The sequence below is a fragment of the Oryctolagus cuniculus genome, chromosome 7, assembly GCF_964237555.1.
Source record: "Oryctolagus cuniculus chromosome 7, mOryCun1.1, whole genome shotgun sequence".
NCBI lineage: Eukaryota > Metazoa > Chordata > Mammalia > Lagomorpha > Leporidae > Oryctolagus > Oryctolagus cuniculus.
Window position 1 is genome coordinate 98,519,724 of NC_091438.1, and position 24,782 is coordinate 98,544,505.

Sequence of the window (24,782 nt, forward strand, 5' to 3'; positions counted from 1 at the left end):
TGTGTAAACAAAAATAACAACCCTGTCTCATATGGAGATGTAACTGCATCTCTACCTTTTGAACTTTGAGCAATCATCATTAGGTGCTGGGATCTGAAACCTTTTGAAAATGAGAAAAAAGAAGTTTTATTTGTTTCTTTTAAATTTCTTTTTCTAATGAGTTGGTAATATCGATAGTGGCTACTGCTGATGTAAACACGATAGAATTTTTAGCTAATTTAGCTACTATCTCAATAGGCAGATAATACCTGGTGGGAGTGATGATTAAAAAGTAACAACTGAGGCGGAACAGACATGAAAAACCAAATCCATAACAGTAGTTTTATTGCTGTTGGGCTCTTTTGTCAGGTCAGAGAACTTGGTGTTTTAATTATGCAATATTTTTGTTGAGTGATGGCCACACCAGAGAAGTAGCACACGGGTAAGGAGTGGTGAAGAAATCTTTTGATCATATTCTAGATCATAAACAAGAGGAAATGCAGCCCAGAGAAGGAATGGTGTAAATCGTGTATCTCATGCTGCTAGGGACCCTTTATAAGGAAAACAACGGGGTAATTATGTGGTGCACACTGATAGAAAATAAGCAGTAAAGAAGAGACTTCAGCATAACTCAGCTTAAAACTTTCTGATTCTTAATTCCATTGACTTTGTAATCATTTAAGAAAAAATATGTTCAGAATTGACCCCAAGCCAACCTCTGTATTTTGGAATACAACTCAGAAACAGAGAAATGACTGATTTCATTTATTATTTTCATCATTATATTATGTTATGTTATATTATATTATATTATATTATATTATATATATGTAGAGAGAAAGAAAGATATCTAAGATGAAAGCTTTTCAGTTTGAGATTGTCTTATTCTGAAGAAGTGGAAAATCTGAAATAACTAGCACTTCAAGTTGAAATTCATTGAAAATTGTACAACGTTTCTTCCTAAGGGTAAGAAGAAAAATGAGATTTTAAGATCAAAACAGTCTCATTTTCAAAGTGATGCTCATATGACAGGTTATAGAGGACAAATAATGACTCCTTGACTAAACGCGTTTACGTGTGGCAGCATCAACATTTTTTCCTGAACATGTAAACATTTACACGTTTTATAAAGAATATTTTTTATCTCTTAAAACATGGATAACTACCTCCTCAATATGATACTACATCAATAAACTATAACACAATGATACAATAATAATTATCTTCCTGTCCTCAAGAAATTCAGTGATTTCTACAGTATCAAAGATCTTTTTCCAATCCAGTCAGTTCAAATTCAAGCTTTCTCACTGAATAAAGGGATCAAGATGGAAAAAATGAAAAAAAAAAAAAAACTACAACATGATTCAATGAGAGTTTACAATTACAATCCGAGGATCAAAAAGAGTAAAAAAAAAAAAAACAAAACACATTTCATAAGACAGAAACAGGTCTGCTCCTGCAAGAACAAGACAAAAATGCATTCTGTAGGAACAGGGTATCATGTGAACAGAACCTCTCCAAACAACTCCTCCTTCTGCTACAGAGTTTCTGTCTGAGACTCTGCTTTCAAAGGAATTTAGATGGGAAATCAGCTGCTGTTTGCTTCTTTCCAAGTTGGCAGGTAAAGCTCAAGCAGGAGAAGGAGGATGCCAACATGTGCATCACTCAGGGATGCTTACACATCAGAAATGATACAGGTAAATCTGTTCCCCACTGCACAGCCCCGGAAGTATAGCTGCATCACAAATTTAAAAATATATATTCCAGCTTTGTTTTCAGTGATGCATGTGTGACATGAAGGAGAAGTGATTCGGAGGCACTTGTTTCTAAGGACTTGTTGGAAAGGTTTTCTCTAAAACAAAAGTGGGGAGACTCTGTGTGGTGACTGATGACCACTGCCGGTGGCAAGAGTCTTTTGAGTAAAATAAAAACCAGCTGGTGGGAAAATGGGAGATTTTGTAGCGCCTTAAGTGTAGGGAAGCTAGTGGACATTCGTCAAGCTAGGTTAATGGTGGGTGAATGGAAAACGGTTTAAGGTAATTTCCTAAATCGCGAGCTATAGTAGGTATAGATTTGCATAAATTGCAAAATGCATTAAAAGGCTCTTTCTTTGGCCCTTACTTTTTTTTTTCATGGCTTTTTTTTGAATCCAGTAGAAAATTAGTAGCTGCAAAATTATACCCATTCAGCCTGGACCCTAGGAACTACTTGAGAAGAGCAGCAGAATTAAATGGACTTCTGTTCTTAAGCCAGATTGGGCAGTGCCTTTGTTTCCTCACATTTAATTTGACTCTTTGCCATAAGGTCAAAAGCATAAAATATTTGGGAAAAATCTTAGATTTTTAAGAATTTTTTTAGAAATTTTAGAATCTTAGAATGCCAGTTGAAAAGGAATAGTTTAGAATAAAGTAGGATATGCTATAGATTTAGGGTAAAGATGCAGAATCTTTTTTAAACTAGGTATTACTTGATCTAAGAGAGTCAAGTATGTGTGTGGGGAATGCCAAGCACTGAGAAACAGAGGGAGAGATTGACATGCACCCCCATTTGCTCCTACGCTAGTAACATTAAAACCAATAGCTCAATGGAGGGTTTAAATATAGAAATGGGTACGACTTTACTAACTACAAAAGGAAGGAAAATGATGTCATATTAATCTAGCAAAGGGATAATATTTTAATATCATCAGTATCTAAAGTTAAATATTTTGTGAGTCTGAAAAGCTGAAGAATAAATAACAATTATTTGTTTCTTTTTTAAAGGTTTATTTATTTATTTGAAAGTTAAGGTTACAGATTGGCAGAGGCAGAGAGAGAGAGAGAGAGAGAGAGAGAGAGAGAGGTGTTTTCCATCCACTAGTTAATTCCCCAAGTGGCTGTAACAGTGGAGTTGGGCAGACCTGAAGCCAGGATCCAGGAGTTTCTTCTGAGTCTCTAACATGGATGTAGGGGCCCAAGGAGTTGGGCTATCTTCTACTGCTTTCCTAGGCCATAGCGAAGAGATGAATCAGAAGTAAAGCAGTTGGGACTCCAACTGGTGCATATATTTCCATTGATAAAAGTAATACAATAAATTGAAGGTTTATCAAACATGAATTCCAGTAGAATAGGATTTTTTCCTTCTAGTTTTTATTTCCTAATAGTTTTCTTATCTCCTAAAAATGGACTGGCACAGGATACTTTGAGTGTTAACTTTAATTAAGTCTCTAGAAATGTACCATGACTCTATACTTATCTGAAATAAATGCCACCGTTCCTTCCATCTCCCATTCAGTATTCTATTTTCTTTCCATTCTTGCCCAGTGTAGATTTTGTGATTTGTATCAAATATGAATCCATGTAAGTTTAACAGCTGTCTGTGTTTCTATTTGATTGTTGGTGCTGTTACTACTATAAAGTATCAAAGGCAGATGCTGATTTACCTCTCTTTGGATGCCCAGTCGCTAACAGAGTTCATCATACATGACAACACTTAATATATGTTCATTGAATGAATGCATTGTGTGTAACAACTATGCAAATCTTGCTCTGAAGCAGTAATTCTTTAGAGATCAGATGTCACATATTAAGAAGCATAGTGGTTAAGAACTTGAGCTATGATGTCAAACTTATGGTATTCAAAACCAGGTTTTTGTGAGATGGGCAACATTGAAAAAAGTAGTTAAAGGACTTGCATTGTGGCATAGTGTGTTAAATCATAGCAAGCAAAGTCAGAATACCATATGGGTGCCACTTATCCTAGCTCCTCCAATTGCAATCTATTTCCCTGCTAATTTTCTTGAGTACTTGGGCCCCTGCCACCCATGTGGGTGACTTTATGTTGTTCCAGATTCCTGGCTTCAGCTTGATCCAGCACTGGCAACTGTGGGAGTGATCCTGCAGATGGAAGAATGAACACTCTCTCTCACTCTCTTTATGTTAGACTGTCTTTCAAATACACACACACACACACACACACATACATACACACATACATACATACATCTTTGGAAAAAAAGTAGTTAGACATTTCCTACGTTTTTATTTTTATATTTATAAAAAACACATATGTATACTCACATAATAGCATTATAACAATGTCTATAATGTAAAAGAATGATAAATGAGGTTATATATAAATTATTTAGACAAGCACTTGGCATGCAGTGAGTGTTTAATGCCTATTATCTATCATTAGTTCTTTTCTCCTCAATAGTACCGGTAAAATTCCTGGACATATGATTCTTCTATTTAGATGAACTTGGCTTCAAATTATTTTATTTTACTTCTTGCAAGAGGTTCAACTTTGAAAAAGTTACCAAACACATATTAATCTGTTACATGTTCAGGCCTCACTACATTGCAATTACCTCATTAAGTGCTTGTTTCTCTTTTCCTGTTTTGGCCTTGGCCCTGTTTTTGCCAGTTTACTTTTCCTGTCTTCAGAGCATAAGATAACCCCAGGAGATCATTTCAGATTTTCATTTCAAAGATGACCTTTGCATTAGGTGTATAACACATTTGTCATTCAAACTTCTATGCCTTGTACAATGCTGAGTTTTTTTCCACTCCTTTAATTAAAATCCAGGGTGCTGAGTAGGCTTATGAAAGAACTTGGTGAAATGAAAAATGCCAGTTCAGTCTATCACTAAACTGAGTATCTCAAGTTGCAACTGTTGGCCAAAACCAAAATAGTACAAAGCACCAAAACCTCCAAATAAAATACAGTGTAAATGTATCATTGGTTATGTATACTACAAATTACATTAAAATAAATATTATGAACTGATGAGTTCATTTGTTTAAAAACTTTATATACGTACAATTTGTTATGGATATCAAATGCTGTCATTAAACTTCACTCCTGAACTAACTGATGGATTGGTGGATGCTTGAGAATATTTTCTGTATGTCTAACATAGATTCTTTTAGGACCAAAGTTACTGCTAGGATTCTAGTTGGGCTCATTTTTCCAGAATCTGGAAAACTGTATGATGCATTTTCATTTTAAACCAAGATATTCAGAAATACCAGGTCCAGAAATCAAGGTGTGGTTTGTTTGAAAATATTATGGGATGTTCTTTTATTCCCATTCCCCAGTTGTCTATCTTCAGTGAACATTCAAAAATCCATACCAAGGTTTTCATGGGAAAACTTTTAGACACAGCTACAGTAGCTTTCTGATACCTGAGACATTCCTTGGCACAAAGATTTTTGGATTGGTGAGGCTTTCAAAACCTAAGAACATTAAGGAAGTTTCTTAAACATTGTAGAAATAGGTGCTAAAATGCAGACAGACTAAAAACAGCAGAGACGAATCAAGTAAGAGGACACAGAAAGGAGTAACAGCAATACTAGACAATGCCAACTGAAAGTGAAGGTCTGAGGTCATCTCAGGTCCTTTCCTGAGAGCCAGAAAAGCAAGAGCTTTTAGCATGCAGCTTTAGAACATGTTTGAAGAAGACTGATGAAAAGAAAGCTGATTTAGAAAATTCAATTGAAGCCTAGAAGAATCTTACTTCCCATTTAACAAATCAACTTGCTGAGTCTCATTCTGCAGTTTTGTCTATGGCTACAGATTTTATTTATTGGGGAGGATTTAACTAATTCTCATTTATTTTATGAATGATGTTCTTGGTGAAGTAGGGGAAGGGAAAGAAATGGACAAGAGATTCATAGAATTATCATCAAGGCCTAACTGTGAAAGACACGGAACAATAGGTTCTGTTCTTTATGAAATGCATAAAGTCTTCCTTTGACCATAGTTAGTTTCTGGTAACCCAGTTCACAGAAATTGTCTTTGAAGCCATTCTTCTAGCCTCACAGCCAGGTGAGAACCAAAAACCCTATCTAGGTCTCCCACGTGGGTAGAAGGAACCCGATTACTTGAGCCATTATTGTTGTCCTCCTGAGGACTGCATTGGTCTGAAGCTGGAGTCAGGATCCTGAGCAGAGACTGGAACTCAAGTACTCCAAGTGGGACAGTTGCTAAGCTAAAATGACTGCTCCCTTCCTACTGGCTTGATTTCTATATTATCTTTTAACATTTTGGACACACACAAAAATTCATGTTTGCACACGCTTGTTTTGAAAATATCATCATATTGCCCTGATTTTTGGTTTTCTTCAGCTTTATTTATTTTCCGTATTGGTATTGTGCTGTACGTTTTGTGAAGTTCATTCATATATATTTACTTGATTTCAGTCTTATAATGGCTTGCAGGATAATACATGTCAGTCACCATCATCCACATTATGAATGGAGAAAAAATGTAAGTTAGCTGGAATTTCCAAATGTCACACAGCCCATGAGAAGAACTGGGAATACAAATTTAGGCCTTTTGATTTTATGCCTTTGTATTTTCCATGCACATTATTCTAAAAAGAAAGGAGGTTAGACTTACGCTTGTTTTTTAAAATCTTCCCTTTAAACTTGCAGTCATCATTTTGGGGAGAGCAGCATCATTCAAGAGTGAAAATTATCTCATGTTGAAAATGATAAGAATTGAGAAGACTCAAGATGGCAGAATAGGAAGGGAGCACACTGATAGTCCGGGAAGAGACAGTTTAATAAAAGTGGAGATACTGCAGGTTCAAGGAAGAGTTGGGGAAGAAGCAGCAGAGGAAACTTCCGGAACTTGTGATTCAAGGTGGACCTGCGTGGAGGGCGTGGGAGCCCATGGCTTGGGACACGAGCGGCGGAACCTCGCTGGAACGCGAGGTGAGCCGAACCTCAATAGCCTGAGACATCGGAAGGAAATCAGAAGGAGGAGCCTAGAGGGAATGAGGCTTGAAGCCCCGTGGGGGAAATTTCACCAGGCTAACTAGAGGAGAGAGGAAAAAAAAAAAGGGACCAGTACGAACACGAGTTTCTCTCTCCCCTCACCTCTCAAAGGCGCACAAGACAAAGAGCAGGTGCCATTTTGATCATATGTAAAAGCTGTGCAACCTCAGGGCTGCATCTGCCCACAGCCAAGCAGAAAAACCTGACTCTGGGGGGTGGTGGTGGTGGTGGTGGTGGTGGTGATGGTGAAATAACAGGAGATTAGAACCTAGTGAATATGTGGAGCTAATGAACTGAGACTGTGAAAAAAGACAGTGGGTGAGAGAACTCACGGAGTTCATGTGAGTACTCTCCAGAGACGCTACAATTCAGTAACCTTGGCAACCCAGGGAGAGACTGCAGGAGAATTTGAGCCCACACTGAGGGCAGAACAGATTCCCTGTGTGGTCCTTGGAAAACAGCAGATGAATGTTATACCCACAGGAGCCAGAAATTGGAAGCTGAGACCTTCAGTTCCACTAGCTGTGCGGAATTACTTACCTTCTGAATAAAAAAAAAAAAAAGAGAGAGAGAGAGAGAGAGAGTGAGTGATTTACCACACCTAACCTGGGAGTGTCACCTTTGGCACACCCTTAACCCTGAGGAACCAAACAAAGCTCTCTGGCCACACCCATCTCAAGCTTCTAAGACTCCGTCAAAAGCAGACAGGCCACTTAATACAGTCATAGTATAACAAGAAAAAAAAAAAAAAAACACCACAGCGAGGGAAGAAGAATCCAAAGAATATCTCCACAATGCCAAGCAACAAACGCAGAAACTGAGGAAACAAGAACAAGGAAGACATTATGATGCCCCCGAATGAACAAGATACCCAAGACAAGATTATGAAGATGATGAAATGGAAGAAATGCAAGATACAGATTTCAAAAAATTTATAAGAATATCTAGAAGTTTTCAAAAACAAATGCTTGAGCTACATAAATCCTTACTGGAAAAGAGAAAATCTCTGTCACGAAAATGAAATATTAAGGAGGAATCAAAATGAAATGAAACAACTAGTACAACAGGAAAGCGTGATAGTGAAGAGAAATCAAAATGAAATGAAGAACTCAATAGATCAAATGAAAAACACATTATAGAGCCTTAAAAACAGGGTCAGTGAAGCAGAAGAGAGAATATCGGACTTAGAAGACAGAGCACAGGAAAGTATACAGTCAAACCAAAGAAAAGAAGAGGAAATTAGAAATCTAAAAAATATTGTGGGGAATCTGCAGGATGCTATTAAAAAACCCAACATTCGGGTTCTAGGAGTTCCTGAAGGCATGGAGAGAGAGAAAGGATTAGAAGGCCTTTTTAGTGATACTAGCAGAGAACTTCCTGGGTTTGGAGAAGGACAGAGACATCCTAGTACAGGAAGCTCATAGTACCCCTAATAAACATGAACAAAAGAGATCCTCACCACGATACATTGTAATCAAACTCACCACAGTGAAACACAAAGAAAAGATTCTAAAATGTGCAAGAGAGAAACGTTAGATTACTCTCAGAGGATCTCTAATTAGACTCACAGCAGACTTCTCATCAGAAACCCAACAGGCTAGAAGGGAATGGCAAGACATAGCCCAGGTACTCAGAGAGAAAAACTGCCAGCCCAGAATATTATATCCTGCAAAGCTCTCATTTGTGAATGAAGGTGAAATAAAGACCTTTCACAGCAAACAGAAATTGAAAGAATTTGTTGCCACTCGTCCAGCCCTGCAAAAGATGCTTAAAGATGTGTTACACACAGAAACACAGAAACACGGTCATCAATATGAAAGAAGGTAAAGGAAGGAAACCCGACAGCAAAAGATCACAGGGAATTCAAAGCATATATTAGAAAATATCTTTGGCAAATGGCAGGGCAAAGTTACTACTTATCAATAGTCACATTGAACGCTAATGGCCTGAACTGTCCAGTTAAAAGACACCGATTGGCTGATTGGGTTAAGGAACAAAACCCATCTATTTGCAGCTTACAAGAAACACATCTTTCCAACAAAGATCCATACAGACTGAAAGTGAAAGGCTGGAAAAAGATATACCATGCCAACAGAAATGAAAAAAGAGTGGGCGTAGCCATCTTAATATCAGACAAAAGAAACTATAACACAAAAATTGTTAAGAGAGACAAAGAGGGGCACTATATAAAGATTAAGGTATCAATTCAACGGGAAGATATAACGATTATCAATGTATATGCACCTAATTACAGGGCACCAGTTTATTTAAAAGATTTGTTAATGGACTTAAAGGGAGACTTAGACTCCAATACAATAGTACTGGGGGACTTCAATACTCCACTCTCAGAAATGGACAGATCAACCAGACAGAAGATTTAAACGACATTATAGCCCAAATGGATCTAACAGATATCTACAGAACTTTTCATCCTACACAGAAAGCATTTACATTCTTCTCAGCAGTACATGGAAACATCTCTAGGATTGACCACATACTAGGCCATAAAGCCAGTCTCAGCAAATTCAAAAGAATTAGAATCATATGATGCAGCTTCTCAGACAATAGAGGAATGAAGTTGGAAATTAGCAACTCAGGAATTCCTAGAGCATATACAAACACATGGAGACTGAACAACATGCTCCTGAATGAACAATGGGTCATAGAAGAAATCAAAAGAGAACTCAAAAACTTTCTGGAAGTAAATGAGGATAACAGCACAACATATCAAAACTTGTGGGATACAGCAAAAGCAGTGTTAAGAGGAAAGATTATAGCAATAGGTGCCTATATCAAGAAATTGGAAAGGCACCAAAGAAATGAGCTTTCAATTCATCTCAAGGATCTAGAAAATCTTCAGCAAACCAGACCCCAATATAGTAGGAGAAGAGAAATAATTAAAATCAGAGAAGAAATCAACAGGATTGAATCCAAAAAAAAAAAAAAAAAAAAAAAACATTACAAAAAATCAGCCAAACGAGGAGCTGGTTTTTTGAAAAAATAAACAAAATTGACACCCCATTGGCCCAACTAACTTAAAAAAGAAGAGAAAAGACCCAAATCAATAAAATCAGAGATGAAAAAGGAAACATAACAACAGACACCACAGAAATAAAAGGAATCATCAGAAATTACTACAAGGACTTGTATGCAGGCAAACAGGGGAATCTATCAGAAATGGATAGATTCCTAGACACATGCATCCTACCTAAATTGAACCAGGAAGACATCGAAAACCTCAACAAACCCATAACTGAGACAGAAATTGGAACAATAATAAAGGCCCTCCCAACAACGAAAAGCCCAGGACCAGATGGATTCACTGCTGAATTCTACCAGACATTGAAAAAGAACTAACTCCAATTCTTCTCAAACTATTCAGAACAATCGAAAAAGAGGGAATCCTCCCAAATTCTTTCTATGAAGCCAGCATCAAGATGTAGCATTGAAAGAGAATTAGAGATCAATATCCCTGATGAACATGGATGCAAAAATCCTCAATAAAATTCTGGCCAATAGAATGCAACAACACATCAGAAAAATCATCCACCCAGACCAAGTGGGATTTATCCCTGGTTTGCAGGGATGGTTCAATGTTCGCAAATCAATCAATGTGATACACCACATTAACAGACTGCAGAAGAAAGACCATATGATTATCTCAATAGATGCAGAGAAAGCATTCGATAAAATACAACACCCTATCATGATGAAAACTCTAAGCAAAGTGGGCATATAAGGAACATTCCTCAATACAATCAAAGCAATTTATGTAAAACCCATGGCCAGCATCCTATTGAATGGGGAAAAGTTGGAAGCGTTTCCACTGACATCTGGTACCATACAGGGATGCTCGCTCTCACCACTGCTATTCAATATAGTTCTGGAAGTATTAGCCAGAGCTACTAAGCAAGAAAAAGAAATTAAAGGGATACAAATTGGGAAGGAAGAACTCAAACTATCCTTCTTTGCAGACAATATGACTATTTAGGGGATCGAAAGAACTCTATTAAGAGAATATTGGAACTCATAGAGAGTTTGGCAAAGTAGCAGGATATAAAATCAATGCACAAAATCAACAGCCTTTGTATACACAGGCAATGCCACAGCTGAGAAAGAACTTCTAAAATCAATCCCATTCAAAATAGCTACAAAAACAATCAAATACCTTGGAATAAACTTAACTAAGGACGTTAAAGATCTATACGATGAGAATTACAAAATCTTAAAGATAGAAATAGAAGAGGATGCCAAAAAATGGAAAAAATCTTCCATGCTCCTGGATTGGAAGAATCAACATCATCAAAATGTCCATTCTCCCAAAAGCAATTTATAAATTCAATGTGATACCAATCAAAATACCAAAGACATTCTTCTCAGATCTGGAAAAAAAGGATGCTGAAATTCATATGAAGACACAGGAGACCTCGAATAGCTAAAGCAATCTTGTAGAACAAAAACAAAGCCAGAGCCATCACAATACCAGATTTCAGGACATACTACAGGGCAGTTGTAATCAAAACAGCATGGTACTGGTACAGAAACAGATGGATAGACCAATGGAACAGAATTGAAACACCAGAAAGCAATCCAAACATCTACAGCAAACTTATATTTGATCAAGCATCTAAAACCAATTCCTGGAGCAAGGACAGTCTATTCAATAAATGCTGCTGGAAAAATTGGATTTCCATGTGCAGAAGCATGAAGCAAGACCCCTACCTTACACCTTACACAAAAATCTACTCAACATGGGATAAGGACCTAAATCTATGACCTAACACCATCACATTATTAGAGAACATCAGAGAAACCCTGCAAGATATAGGCACAGGCAAAGACTTCTTGGAAAAGTCTCCAGAAGCACAGGTAGTCAAAGCCAAAATTAATATCTGTGATTAAATCAAATTGAGATGTTTCTGTACTGCAAAAGAAACAGTCAGGAAAGTGAAGAGGCAACCAAGAGAATGGGAAAAAATATTTGCAAACAATGCAACAGATAAAGGGTTGATAACCAGAATCTATAAAGAAATCAAGAAACTCCACAACATCAAAACAAACAATCCACTAAGAGATGGACCAAGGACCTCAATAGACATTTTTCAAAAGAGAAATCCAAATGGCCAACAGGCACATGAGAAAATGTTCAGGTTCACTAGCAATAATGGAAATACAAATCAAAACCACAATGAGGTTTCACCCTACCCCGATAAGAATGGCTTACATTCAGAAATCTACCAACAACAGATGCTGGTGCGGATGTGGGGAAAAAGGGACACTAACCTGTGGGAATGCAAACTGGTTAAGCCATTATGGAAGTCAGTCTGGAGATTCCTCAGAAACCTGAATATAACCCTACTATACGACCCAGCCATCCCACTCCTTGGAATTTACCCAAAGGAAATTAAATTGGCAAACAAGCAAGCTGTCTGCACATTAATGTTTATTGCACCTCAATTCACAATAGCTAAGACCTGGAATCAACCCAAATGCCCATCAATAGTAGACTGGATAAAGAAATTATGGGACATGTACTTTATAGACTACTATACAGCAGTCAAAAACAATGAAATGCGGTCATTTGCAACAAGATGGAGGATACTGGAACATATCATGCTGAGTGAAATAAGCCAGTCCCAGAGGGACAAATATCATATGTTCTCCCTGATCGGCAACAACTAACCAAGCACCAAAAAGGAAACCTGTTGAAGTGAAATGGACACTATGAGAAACAGTGACTTTATCAGCCCTTGTTCTGACTGTTGATGTACAATTTAATACTTTATCCCTTTTAGTACCTTTTGTTCTAATTAATATTATTGGTTGAACTCCTTAATTAACATACAATTATTCTTAGGTGTTGAAATTTAACTGAAAAGTGATTGCTGTTAAATATAATAGTCGGAATAAGAGAGGGAGGAGATGCACAGTTTGGGACATGCTCAAGCTGACTGGCCTCAGATAGTGGAGTTAGAAATGTGCCAGGGGATTCCAATACAATCTCATCAAGATTGCATGTACCAATGCCATCTCACTAGTCCAAGTGATCAATTTCAGTTCACAATTGATCACACTTTTAGGTCTAAGAGTCAAAGGGATCACACAAACAAGACTAGTGTCTGCTAATACTAACTGATAGAATAAAAAAGGGAGAACGAACCGACATGGCAAGCGAGATACACAGCAGACTCATAGAATGGCAAATGTCCTAAACAGCACTCTGGCCTCAAAATCAGCCCTTAAGGCATTCAGATCTGGCTGAAGAGCCCATGAGAGTATTTTAGGCATGGAAAGCCAAGACATTGTGGGGAAAAAAAAAAAAAAAGAAAGAAAGAAAAAAAATCTAAATGAAAGGTCTCTGCGAGTGAGATCTCAGTAGAAAGAATGGGCCATCAAAGGAGGAGGTACCTTTCTCTGAAGGGAGGAGAGAACTGCCACTTTGGCTATGACCCTGTCTGAATAAGATTGAAGTCAGTGAACTCAAAAGGCTTCCTTATCCTTGGTAACTCATGACTAGAGCCTAAGGAGATTACTGACGCCATAAACAAGAGCGTCAAATTGTTAAGTCAACAACAGGAGTCACTGTGTAGTTACTCTTCATGTGGGATCTCTGTCCTTAATGTGTTGTCCAATGTGAATTCATGGTATAACTAGTACTCAAACAGTATTTTACACTTTATGTTCTGTGTGGTGCAAACTGATGAAATCTTTACTTAATACATACTAAATTGATCTGTATATAAAGATAATTGAAAATGAATCTTGATGAGAATGGAATGGGAGAGGGAGTGGGAGATAGGAGGGTTGCGGGTGGGAGGGAAGTTATGGGGGGGAAGCCATTGTAATCCACAAACTGTACTTTGGAAAATTATATTTACTAAGTAAAAGTGTTTATAATAAAATAGAAAATGATAAGGATTGGGCATAATTATTGCGGAGTTGAAAACTTCAGCTATGAATTGGAAAGATTTTAGGAAGAGCCAATTTACTGCTCTCATAAATACATTGCTACTTTTAATAGCTTTTTTAGTGCTTTGCAAGATAAATGGAAGCATACAGTTAGTTTTGTGGTGTGTAACACTGAGTCATTGATGCTGGTAATTTTTGCTGTGATCATGCAAGGAAAAGTCTGTTTCCACAGTGGAATCCTGTTCCCTTAGGGAAACATTCTCTTGCAACTAGTGATGAACAAAGAACTTAGAGGAGACTTTCCCATTTGGAGAAATAGTTAACCACAGTATGAAGGGCAATTAAGGAAACTTACACACAGAATCAGCCTCAGGCCATTTAACAAAAGCAGATTAGAGAGGCAGATGGTTTATATGACATATTTATTAATGATTTGAAAGAAGGTATTAAGTTGGTAAAGTTTGCCTATTATACTAAATTACTTCTGAGAGTAAATATTTCAGAGAATTGGGAGAAATTTCAGATGGACTACTACATTATTAGCTCTCAGAAAATGTTAGTTGAACCTAAAATGGTATGTGAATAAGATCTCAGGTATGTATTTAAATACTTATAACTTTGTGATATTTTAATCAGTCCTTCTTAGGGTCTAAAGTGAAATAGGTGATTAAAGTGTGACAATAATAGAAAAGAAGAGTACTGTGTGAAAAATTCATAACTCAGATTACTGTCATGATCTTACAATCTCACTTCTCAAAAGGAGAACTGGGATATAACAGAGTAGGTGGTTCAAGATAAGAGGAATAAATAATTCAGCAAGATTTGCAAGAGAAACATAAACCATTTGTAAGTCATAATTATTTGGTGATAATAAGCCTGCCTGTAGTAGTATCGTGTTTTATGCATTAGAAACATTGTGAGAAATCAGATCTTTTTATACAACTAAACTTAATATTTGAATAAAGGAATAATTAAAATAAGGTTTAATTTTAATCAAATATTACAGATTCTATAATAAAAACTTGGGATTCATTACCCCACACTAGTTAACACGACACAGTTTCTAAATCTTATTTAGTCAAATGACCACCTCAACATGAAGATATCAGTAAATTTGTGAGTTTACCAAAAGTACTTCATAGACAAAGAATTACATTTATTGCATTAGCCAATTATATTTTCACATTTCAGCCCCAAGCTATGCATTATACTATCTTTTCTAGGTAGAAATAACTGGTATACACATTCTAGTTAGGATGAAATATAGCGTGTGTAGGACACTATACTTAGTTCTGGGAATACAAGACAAAGTCCTTGCTCTGGAGAAATCTTAGACTTATCGAGGGCTCCAAGATGGTAGAATAGCAACAAGGTGGTCTGATATAGGCTAAGCAAAATAGATAGAAAAATGTGGAGAAAGTGTAGTCTCAGGGGAAAGTTGTAGGGAAAACTGCAGTGGGAGGTCCTGTGAAAGCATGTAGAAATGACCCAGACCTGTGGGCACAGTGCAAACACGCAGCAAGAAGCAATGAAAGAACAAAAGACCCAGAAGTTTGGTTCTGGAAAAAAAAATCCTGTCTTGGAAAACCAGGTGAAATCTGACTTCACAGGCCCATGCCACTGTCAATACAGCTGTAGAGAGAGCTTAGTGAACTGCGCCGTTTTCAATCTGACCTGGATCCCTCAGGGCAGTGGGGTAGCTGCTCGCTCAGAGCAGGGGGAGAAAGTAACACGTCCCTCTCTTTCCCTTTCTCCCACATACAACAGCAACTACAGTCAGTGGTGAGAGGGGTGGCACCATTTTTGGGACATACACAGGTAGCAGCTGCTCCAAATCTTGTGTGCACACCCAGCAGCTATTGGAGTTACTCTTCACCCTGTCAGCAGGGGCAACCAGAGCAGTTTAAGAGCAACTGCGAGGGATGATCTCTATCAAGCCAGCTGCACCCACATGACACTAGCAAGGGAGGAGATGTACAGTTCGGCACATGCTCACTCGGACTTACCCCTAATGGTAGAGCTAGAAATGTGCCAGGGGATTCCAATTCAATCCCATCAAGGTGGCATGTACTGATGCCATCTTACTTGTTAAAGTGATCAGTTTAAGTTCATAATTGATCAAAAAGATAGGATTAAGAGTCAAAGGGATCACATAAACAAGACTAGTGCCTGCAAATAATAATGGATAGAATCAAAAAGGAGAGAATGGTCCTACACGGGAAGCAGGATACACAGCAGACTAATAGAATGGCGAATGCCCTAAACAACACTCTGGCCTCAGAATCAGCTCTTAAGGCATTTGGATCTGTCTGAAGAGCCCATTAGAGTATTTTAGGCATGGAAAGCCAAGACACTGTGGCAAAAAAATGAACTAAATGAAAGATCTCTGTGAGATCCCAGTGGAAAGAATGGGCCATCAAAGAAGGAGGTAACTTTCTCTGAAGGGAAGAGAGAACTTCCACTTTGAATATGGCCTTGTCTAAATAAGATCAGAGTTGGTGAACTCAAGAGGCTTCCATAGCCTTGGTAGCTCATGACAGGAGCCTCAGGTGATTACTGATGAGAGGGTCAATTGTTAAATCAACAACAGGAGTTACTGCATACCTGCTCCCCATGTAGGACCTCTGTCCTTAATGTGTTGTCCTATGCAAATTAACGGTAAAACTACTACTCAAACAGTACTCTATACTTTGTGTGTCTGTGTGGGTGCAGTCTGTTGAAATCTTTACTTAGTATATGCTAAGTTGATCTGTATATAAAGATAATTAAAAATGAATATTGATGAAGAATGGGATGGGAAAGGGAGTGGGAGATGGGATGGTTGTGGGTGGGAGTGAGGTTATGGGGTGAAAAGCCACTATAATTCAAGAGTTGTACTTTGGAAATTTATATTTATTAAATAAAAGTTGAAAAAAAAGAGCAACTGCGAGGGATGGTCTCCACCAAGCCAGTTGCATCCACAAGGCACTGGGGAAGGAGAGCCTTCCCTACAAAAGTGAATCGCCACCTATGGGAACTCTCCTATGTGCTCAACAAAATTGTGAAGTGAGTGGGGCTGTGGCTGGCAGGTATTCTATGTACTTGTGATCCAGAGATCATACCAGAGAGAAAAACCGTGTTCCACACTGACTTTGAATCTGATTGGGAGGACCAGACTTGATCCAATGGGCTGGAACACATACGGACAGCCACTCTGGGAACACCTCAGTATTCCTACAAACAGGATGGACTAGCGGGGAGGAGTGGCTCCACTTGCCCTCCTTGATCCTGAGAACCCTGGGTGCTAAGACTAAGAAAACACTGTGACTGTATGAGAGGTGGCAGGGTGTAGCTGGTTTCTGGGCAACCACAGAGTATTGCTGAATACTCTCAGAGCTCCTTGGTAGACTAGAGCAGCTCATAGCTGAGGGAACCATGCTCACAGGAAGGACTATACAGAGCACATAAATGGTTCATATTATGGTGAAGTTGAGTATTGAATGCACTGGGGGGCTAACTCATGGGCATTCTTCAGCATGGAGAAGAAGGTGTTGGCATACCAACATAAGTGACCATTCCTCTCCATTCAGTTAACCAGAGGAGAGCTACCACGCCCAACTTGGGTGTTATCCTGGATACTTGCCCCATCCTGTAGCACTGAGCAGAGCTCCCTGGCCACACCTACCACACACCTCTTGGTCTTCACTGAAAGTGCAGATTTTCGACGAAGCCACAAAGGCATAGTTCAAAGTTAAAGCCATAAGAGAAAAACAATTATTCTACAAATGCCTAAAATTAAATGAATGCAGAAATTAAAGAAACACGAATAAGGAAGACACTATGACCCCCTAAAGGAGCACAACTACATTTAAATATTAGAATGTGGGGGCTGGCGCTGTAGCACAGTGGGTTAAAGCCCTGGCCTGCAGTGCCAGTTTCCCATATCAGCGCCAGTTCTAGTCCCAGCTGTTCCTCTTCTGATCCAGCTCTCTGCTATGGCGTGAGAAAGCAGTATAAGATGGCCTAAGTCATTGGGACCCTGCATGTGGGAGATCCGTAAGAAGCTCTTGGCTCCTGGCTTTGGATCGGCACAGCTCCGGCCATTGTATCCATTTGGGGAGTGAATCAGTGCTTGGAAGACCTCACTCTCTCTTTCTCTACCTCTCTCTGTAACTCTGTGTTTCAAATAAATAAAATAAATCTTTAAAAATATTAGATTGTTAAGATGAAGAAATTAAAGAAGTGCTATAAATGGAATTCAAAAGATTAATCATAGGAACACTTAAAATCAATCAGAAGTACATCTATGAACTAAGACAACCATATATGATATAAGTAAAAATGTTTCCCAGGAAATTGAGATTTTAAAGAGAAATCAAATCAAATATTAGAAATGAAGAGTTCCATAGATCAAATAAAAAATGCAGTTGGTGAAACAGAAGAAAATTGTCTGAGACATAGGCAAATCTCTGAGAATTTTATAGCCTGAACTAAAAATAGAAGAAAAATCAGAAAACTTAAAAACAGTGTTGGAGATCTATGGGATTTTTCAAATGACCCAACATACAGGTGTTAGGAATTCCTGAAGATGTGAAAAGAGAGAAGGGAGTAGAAGGCCTATTTAGTGGAATAGTTACAGAAAAATGCCCAGATTTGGAGAAAGAAAGGAATGTCCAAGTACAGAAAGCACATAGGACTCCTAATAGACATGACCAAAAAAGATCTTAACCACGACACATTGTAGTCTGATTTTCCGCAGTAAAGCATAAAGAAAAATTCTAAAATGTGCATGAGAGAAATGCCAGATTTCTTTCAGAAGATCTCCAAGTAGCTCAGAGCTGACATCTCATCAGAAACCCTACAGTCTAGAAGAAAATTGCAAGATATAGTCCAAATCTTAAGAGAAAAAAAAACTGTCAACCCAGAATACTGTACCCTGCAAAGCTTTCATTTATGAGAGGTGAAATAAAGACCTTCCATAACAAACAGAAATTGAAATAATTTTTCACCACTTGTCCAGCCTTACAAAAGGTGGTAAAAGATGTTCTACACACAGACACACAGAAAGAAAGCCATCATTATGAAAGAATGTGAAGACAGAAAATCCCCCAGTAAAAGTACAAAAGAAATCCAAAGTAAATGACAGGAATATTCACGGAAAAATGGCATGACCAAATAGTTACTTATCAATAGTTATCCTGAATGAAAATGGCTTTAAATCTACAGTTAAAGATACAGACTGGTCAAATGGATTAAAAAACAAGACCCATCTGCTTTCTGCCTACAAGAAACATACCTCACCAACAAAGATACAAGTAGACTGAAGGTGAAAGGATGGAAAAAAAAATCTTCCATGCTATTGGAATGAGAAAAAAAGGGGAAGTGTAGCCATCAGACAAAATAGACTTCAACCCAAACTGTTAAAAGAGACAGAGAAGGGTACTATATAATGATTGAAGTATGAATACAACAGGATGACGTGAATATAATAAATGTATATGCATCCAATTACAGGGCACCTGGCTATGTAAAAGAACTGAGACACAGACTACAATTGATAGATTCCTGGATGCATACAATCTACCTAAGTCAAGTCATGAAGACATGACAAACCAATAACTGAAACAGATTGAATAATAAAGACCCTTCCAACAAAGAAATGCTCAGGCTCTGACGGTTTCATTGATGATTCTATCAGAAATTTAAAGAAATAATTCCAGTTCTTCTCAAGCTATAAAAAGAACTGAAAGAGAGGGAATCCTCCCAAAATTTTCTATGAAGCCTGTATCAGCTGAATTCCTAAGTCAGAAAAAGATACGACAAAAAAGATAAGGATAGATCAATATCCCTGATGAACACAAATATGAAAACCCTCGACAAAATACTAGCCAAGCAAATCCAATGATGCATCAGGAAGATCATTCACCCAGACCAAGTAGAATTTATACCTGGTATGCAAGGATCATTCAACATCCAAAAAATCAGTAAGGGTGATATACCACATTAACAAACTGAAGACCAAAAAGCATATGATTATATTAATAGATTCAGAGAAAGAATTTGAAAAACTTCAATACTGTTTTATGATGAAAACCTTAAAAATTAATTTAGTAAAGAAGGAACATTCCTCAACATAATCAAAGCAATTTATAACAAATTCTCAGCCAGCATCCTACTGAATGGGGCAAAATTGGAGGCATTCCCATTAAGATCTAGAACCAGGTAAGGATGCCTGCTCTCACCATTGTTATATAATATAGTCCTAGAAGTTGTACTCTGAGCCATCAGGCAAGAAAAAGAAATTAAAGGGATACAAATAAGGAAGAAAGAAGTGAAACTATCTCTGTTTGCTATGGCATGATTCTATATATAGGGAACCCAAAAGACTCCATAAAGAGACTATTGGAACTTGTAAAAGAGTTTGGTAAAGTAGAAAGATATAAAAGCAACACACAAAAATCAGTAACATTTGAATATGCAGACAATGCTATAACTGAGGTAGAACTTCTAAGAAAAGTCCCATTCAGAATAGCTACAAAATTTAAATACATTGGAATAAATTTAACAAAGGAAGTCAAATATCTCTGTGATGAAAATTTCAAAACATTAAAGAAATAAATAAAAGAAGACATAAATAAGTAGAAAAATCTTCAATATTCATTGATTGGAAGAATCGACATCATCAAAATGTCCAGACTACCGAAAGCAATTTAAAGATTCAATGTAATCCCAATCAAAATACCAACAATATTATCTCAGATCCAGAGAAAATGATGCTAAAATTTATATGGAAACAGAAAAGCCCCAAATAGCTAAGCAATCTTAAACAATTAAAACAAAATTGGAGGCATCACAATAGCAGATCTGAGGATATACTACAGGACATTTGCAATCAAAACAGTCTGGTATTGGCACAAAAGCAGATGTATAGATTAATGGAGCAAAATAGAAAATCCAGAAATTAATCAATGCCTCTATAACCAACTTATTTTGACAAAGGAGCTAAAATCAACCCCTGGAGTGAAGACAGTTTCTTCAACAATTGGTGTGGGGAAGACTGGATCTCTGTATACTGATTATTAAACAAAACCCCTAGCTTACACCTTACACAAAAATCTACCCAAAATGAATCAATGACCTAAATCTATGACAATATACCATTAAATTAATGGAGAACATTGGGAGAAATGCTACACATTTGCATAGAGAAAGACTTTTTGGAAAAGACTTCAGAAACACAGGCAATTAAAGCCAAAATTCACAAGTGGGATTACATGAAACTGAGAAGTTTCTGCACTGCAAAAGAAACATTCAGCAAAGAGAAGAGGTAATGGAAAGAATGAGATAAAATATTTGCAAACTATGCAACTAATAAAGGATTAATTCCCAGAATCTATAAAGAGCTCAAGAAACTCAACAACTACAAAACAAACAATGTAGTCAAGAAATGGACAAAGGACCTGAATAGACATTTTTCATGAGAGGAAATTCAAATGGCCAATAGGTACATGAAAATGCTCAAGATGGTTAGCCATTAGGGAAATGAAAATCAAAACCATAATGAGGTTTCACCCCACCCATGTTAGAATGGCTCTACTACAGAAATCAACAAACAACAAATGCTAGCAAGGATTGGGGAGAAGGGTACCCTAATCCACTGTTGGTGGGAATGGAAACTGGTACATCCATGTGGAACACAGTATGGGAATATCTCAGAAAGCTGAATATAGACCTACCATATATCCCTGTCATACCAGCCCTGAAAATTTATCAGAGAAAATGAAATCAACATATGAAAGAATGATCTGTATCCTCATGTACATTTCAGTTCAATTACAATAGCTAAGATCTGGAATCAATCCAGATGTCCATCAACTGAAGACTGGATAAAGAAGGTATGGTATATATACACAATGGAATACTACACAGCAGAAAAAAAAATTAATTCCTGTTATTTGCAACAAAATGGATGCAACTGGAAACCATTATACTTAGTGAAATAGGCTATTCATGAAAAGACAAATACCATATGGTCTCTCTGATCTGTGGTAACTAATAGAGTACTTAAAATGTAATTTGTAGGAGGGAAACTGACACCTTGAAATACTGATGATTTTGAACAGCCCTTGCCTTGACTGTCAAGCAACAATGTTTTTCTTGTTAGTTTGTTTTTGTTCTTTTTTTCTTTCTTCTTTATAATACTCTACTTAGAGTAGGGTTAATCTTAAGAGTATAAAATTAATTGAAAATTGAGCTCTGTGAAAAATAAGTTGGGAAAGGAAGAGGGAGGAGGAAGAAAGGCAGTAGTATGTGTGAGAAGGAGGTGGTGGTGGAAGGATCACTGTGTTTGCAAATTTATATATATTAAAAGTATAAAGTTGTATTCCATAGACAAAATAAAAAATGTGGAAAAGATATTAAATCTTCCAATTTACAAGCAAGAAATAAAGGATACTTATATTTCAATGTAATACAATAAAGGAGTCAAGGGATTTTGATAGTTGTAGGATACTTTGTAAGCATAGAGAAAGTAGTATTTAGCAAGGTTAGGTAATGCAAGATTTTGGTAGAAACAAAGTCAAAGTTAAACTTGAAATATGAGTGGAATTTTTCACATTATAAACAGCAAGTATATTATTTGTAAAGTCTTTGAGACAGGTTTGCATTACATAACTCTCAATATAATTCCACAATTTAAGGTATACAATGTACAAATGTGGGTATATGTGTATCTGTTTATAGATATGTTGAGATGTGGGAGGGTGGGTGTGTGGCTGTGTGTGTGGTGTGAACAAGGATGGACATCTAGAGGGAGATTACTAGATATAGTTTTGTCATTTATAGAATAGAGAAACAAAATAGTCTATACCCTCTATGATAAACAGCCTCTCCTCTTGACACACTATGTATATCTGAACTCTGAAGCCTCAATAGGTTTGTTCTAACTGATCTTGACTGCTGTGAAATAGTCTCAGACCTGAAATGTGGAAAATATCAAAAAGCTTCTATGGCTTGTTTCAGAATGAAGGTCACATCCATATTAATTGCCCTGATAGTGAAGTCTTCCTGGAGACCACCTGTCAGAACATCTGGAGCTCTTGTTGCTGCTACTTCCAACGCGGCACCATTTCCATCCCTAGGCTGACTTCAAAGACCAATCAAGGTTGATGGTAAGGATCTGGGAAGGGACTCAGCAGACATTTCCTGGCCCAGGAATATTAAATTTCCCTTTTCTCTCTATTAGGCATTAGCAAAGAAGTCATTTAAACTTGATGATTTTTGAAGTGCTTTTTGAACAGATATTTATTGGAGAAATATTATTTGATTTTCAGGTTTCACTCAGGTTAGTTAATATGGCTCAAATTATCTGTTTTCAGTATGAACAAATTCATTTCAGGGACAGTATCCCACTGTTAATTTTAGGTGTCAATTTTATTGATAAGAGAAATCCAGGTGGTGGTATAGCATTATTTATGGGAATGTCTATGAGAGTCTTTATGGGAAAGATTGGCATTTGAAACAATGGGCTGAGAAAGGAAGATCCATCTTCTCCCAATGTGGGTGGGCACCATTCAATTGATTGAGTTTCTAGATAGAACAAAAAGGCAGAAGAAAGGTAAATTAGCTTTCTCTTCCTTCTTCAGCTAACACATCCATCTCCTGCCTTTGAGCATCATAAATCCAAGTCTGTCTTTTAGAATCAAAGTATCACTATCAATTCCCTTGGTTCTCAGAAGTATATACTTGGGCTCAGCTATGTCATGGATTTTTCTGGTTCTCAAGCTGGCAAACAGCATATAATGGAAACCTTTTAGCCTTTATATCATGTTAGTAAATTCCTATAATTCCCCCTGCCTTCCCGTTGATCTATTACCTACCTTTCTGTCTGTCTATCTATTCTCTATCCATCCATCCTACTGGTTTTCTTTCAAAGACATTTTTGGGATCCTTAAAAGTGTTCATACTCTCTAGCAGGAAAAACATAGGTAGTTCAAGTTTAGTTATCTGGAAAGGTGTTAATACCTTTTATTCTCCTTTAAAAATGTTCTAAGCCATTAACAAAAGACTAGCTGGTACTTTTCCAACTTTATTGCAAAGAATTTCTAAATCTAAACTACTAATAAAGGAGGACCTTCTAAGCTCTCCTATACGTTTTTGAAACACATCCATGTTTTTGAGGAAAGTCACAGTCTAATTACACACTTTCCATCACATGACAATGCTTCTCTGAATCATAATCACCTTCCTAATTTGCTGAACCTGCATGTATTTCTGAATAAAATCTCATTTTTCTTCTAGAGAATCAGTACAGAATGGTAATAATTTTGCTGAGCATGAAACTTCTCAAATTTTAAACTAATCATAATAATCGCTGTTCAGTTTACTTTCACGTTACCATTACAATTTATGCATGCATTTCATCAAATTAATTTCTACAACAAGCTCATAATATATACATTTTTGAACAATTACAACTTGCTGGTGACTGTCAAAGTTCTGAAGATGCACAGATGCACAGTAACTTAGGTGCTCTTGGACACTGTTTTCATGGGGTTTTATGCCCTAGAAGTAGGCAGACCATAATACAACCATACAGAGTACTATCGATTTACTTGTTCTATCCATGAAGAGATTGAAGCAAAATGGAACTCATGTTTGCCTTACTTTAAATCCTTTCCTTTTCTCACTCATGCAGTTTTTGCATCTTAAAGGAAATGAGGCAACTCATGACTAAGTTGAGTTCAATAAAAATATAGCTCAAATTTTATAGATGAATGCTGATACCAAAGTTTTTTTTTACATGGTAATTCAATGATTCTTCAACTTTAACTTGAGCAAAACTATCATTCAGAGTTCTTGTTTGAAACAAAGTTTTCTCAGTTCTCTGATCAAAAGTAGGTTTGTGGTAGTTTTCATTTTTAACAAGTCATCAAGGTGAATCTGATACTGGCAACTTTTGAGACAAACATTAAGAAATTAATTTGATAGTAATAATATCTGCAATATATCAGGGCAGGCAGTAAGTAGTAAAGTCACAGGTCTATCAGACAGGACAGATGTAAACATAGCCAGAGAATCCAGCATTAAAAAAGCGCCAGATAAGTTAGAGTCATTGAAAGGGTAAGAGCACAACTGTGTGTGTATGTGTGTTT

At 37.1% G+C, this 24,782-nt stretch overlaps 1 protein-coding gene across 1 annotated transcript in view; it reads left to right on the forward strand.

Annotated features, from left to right (window-relative positions):
* LOC100347161 (PRELI domain containing protein 3B-like) overlaps positions 1-24,782 on the forward strand; it is a 172,941-nt gene that overhangs the window by 66,960 nt on the left and 81,199 nt on the right. Inside the window, 1 exon segment of the mRNA XM_070076787.1 lies at positions 6,397-6,678. Within this exon segment, the coding sequence (XP_069932888.1) occupies positions 6,397-6,678 (282 nt within the window).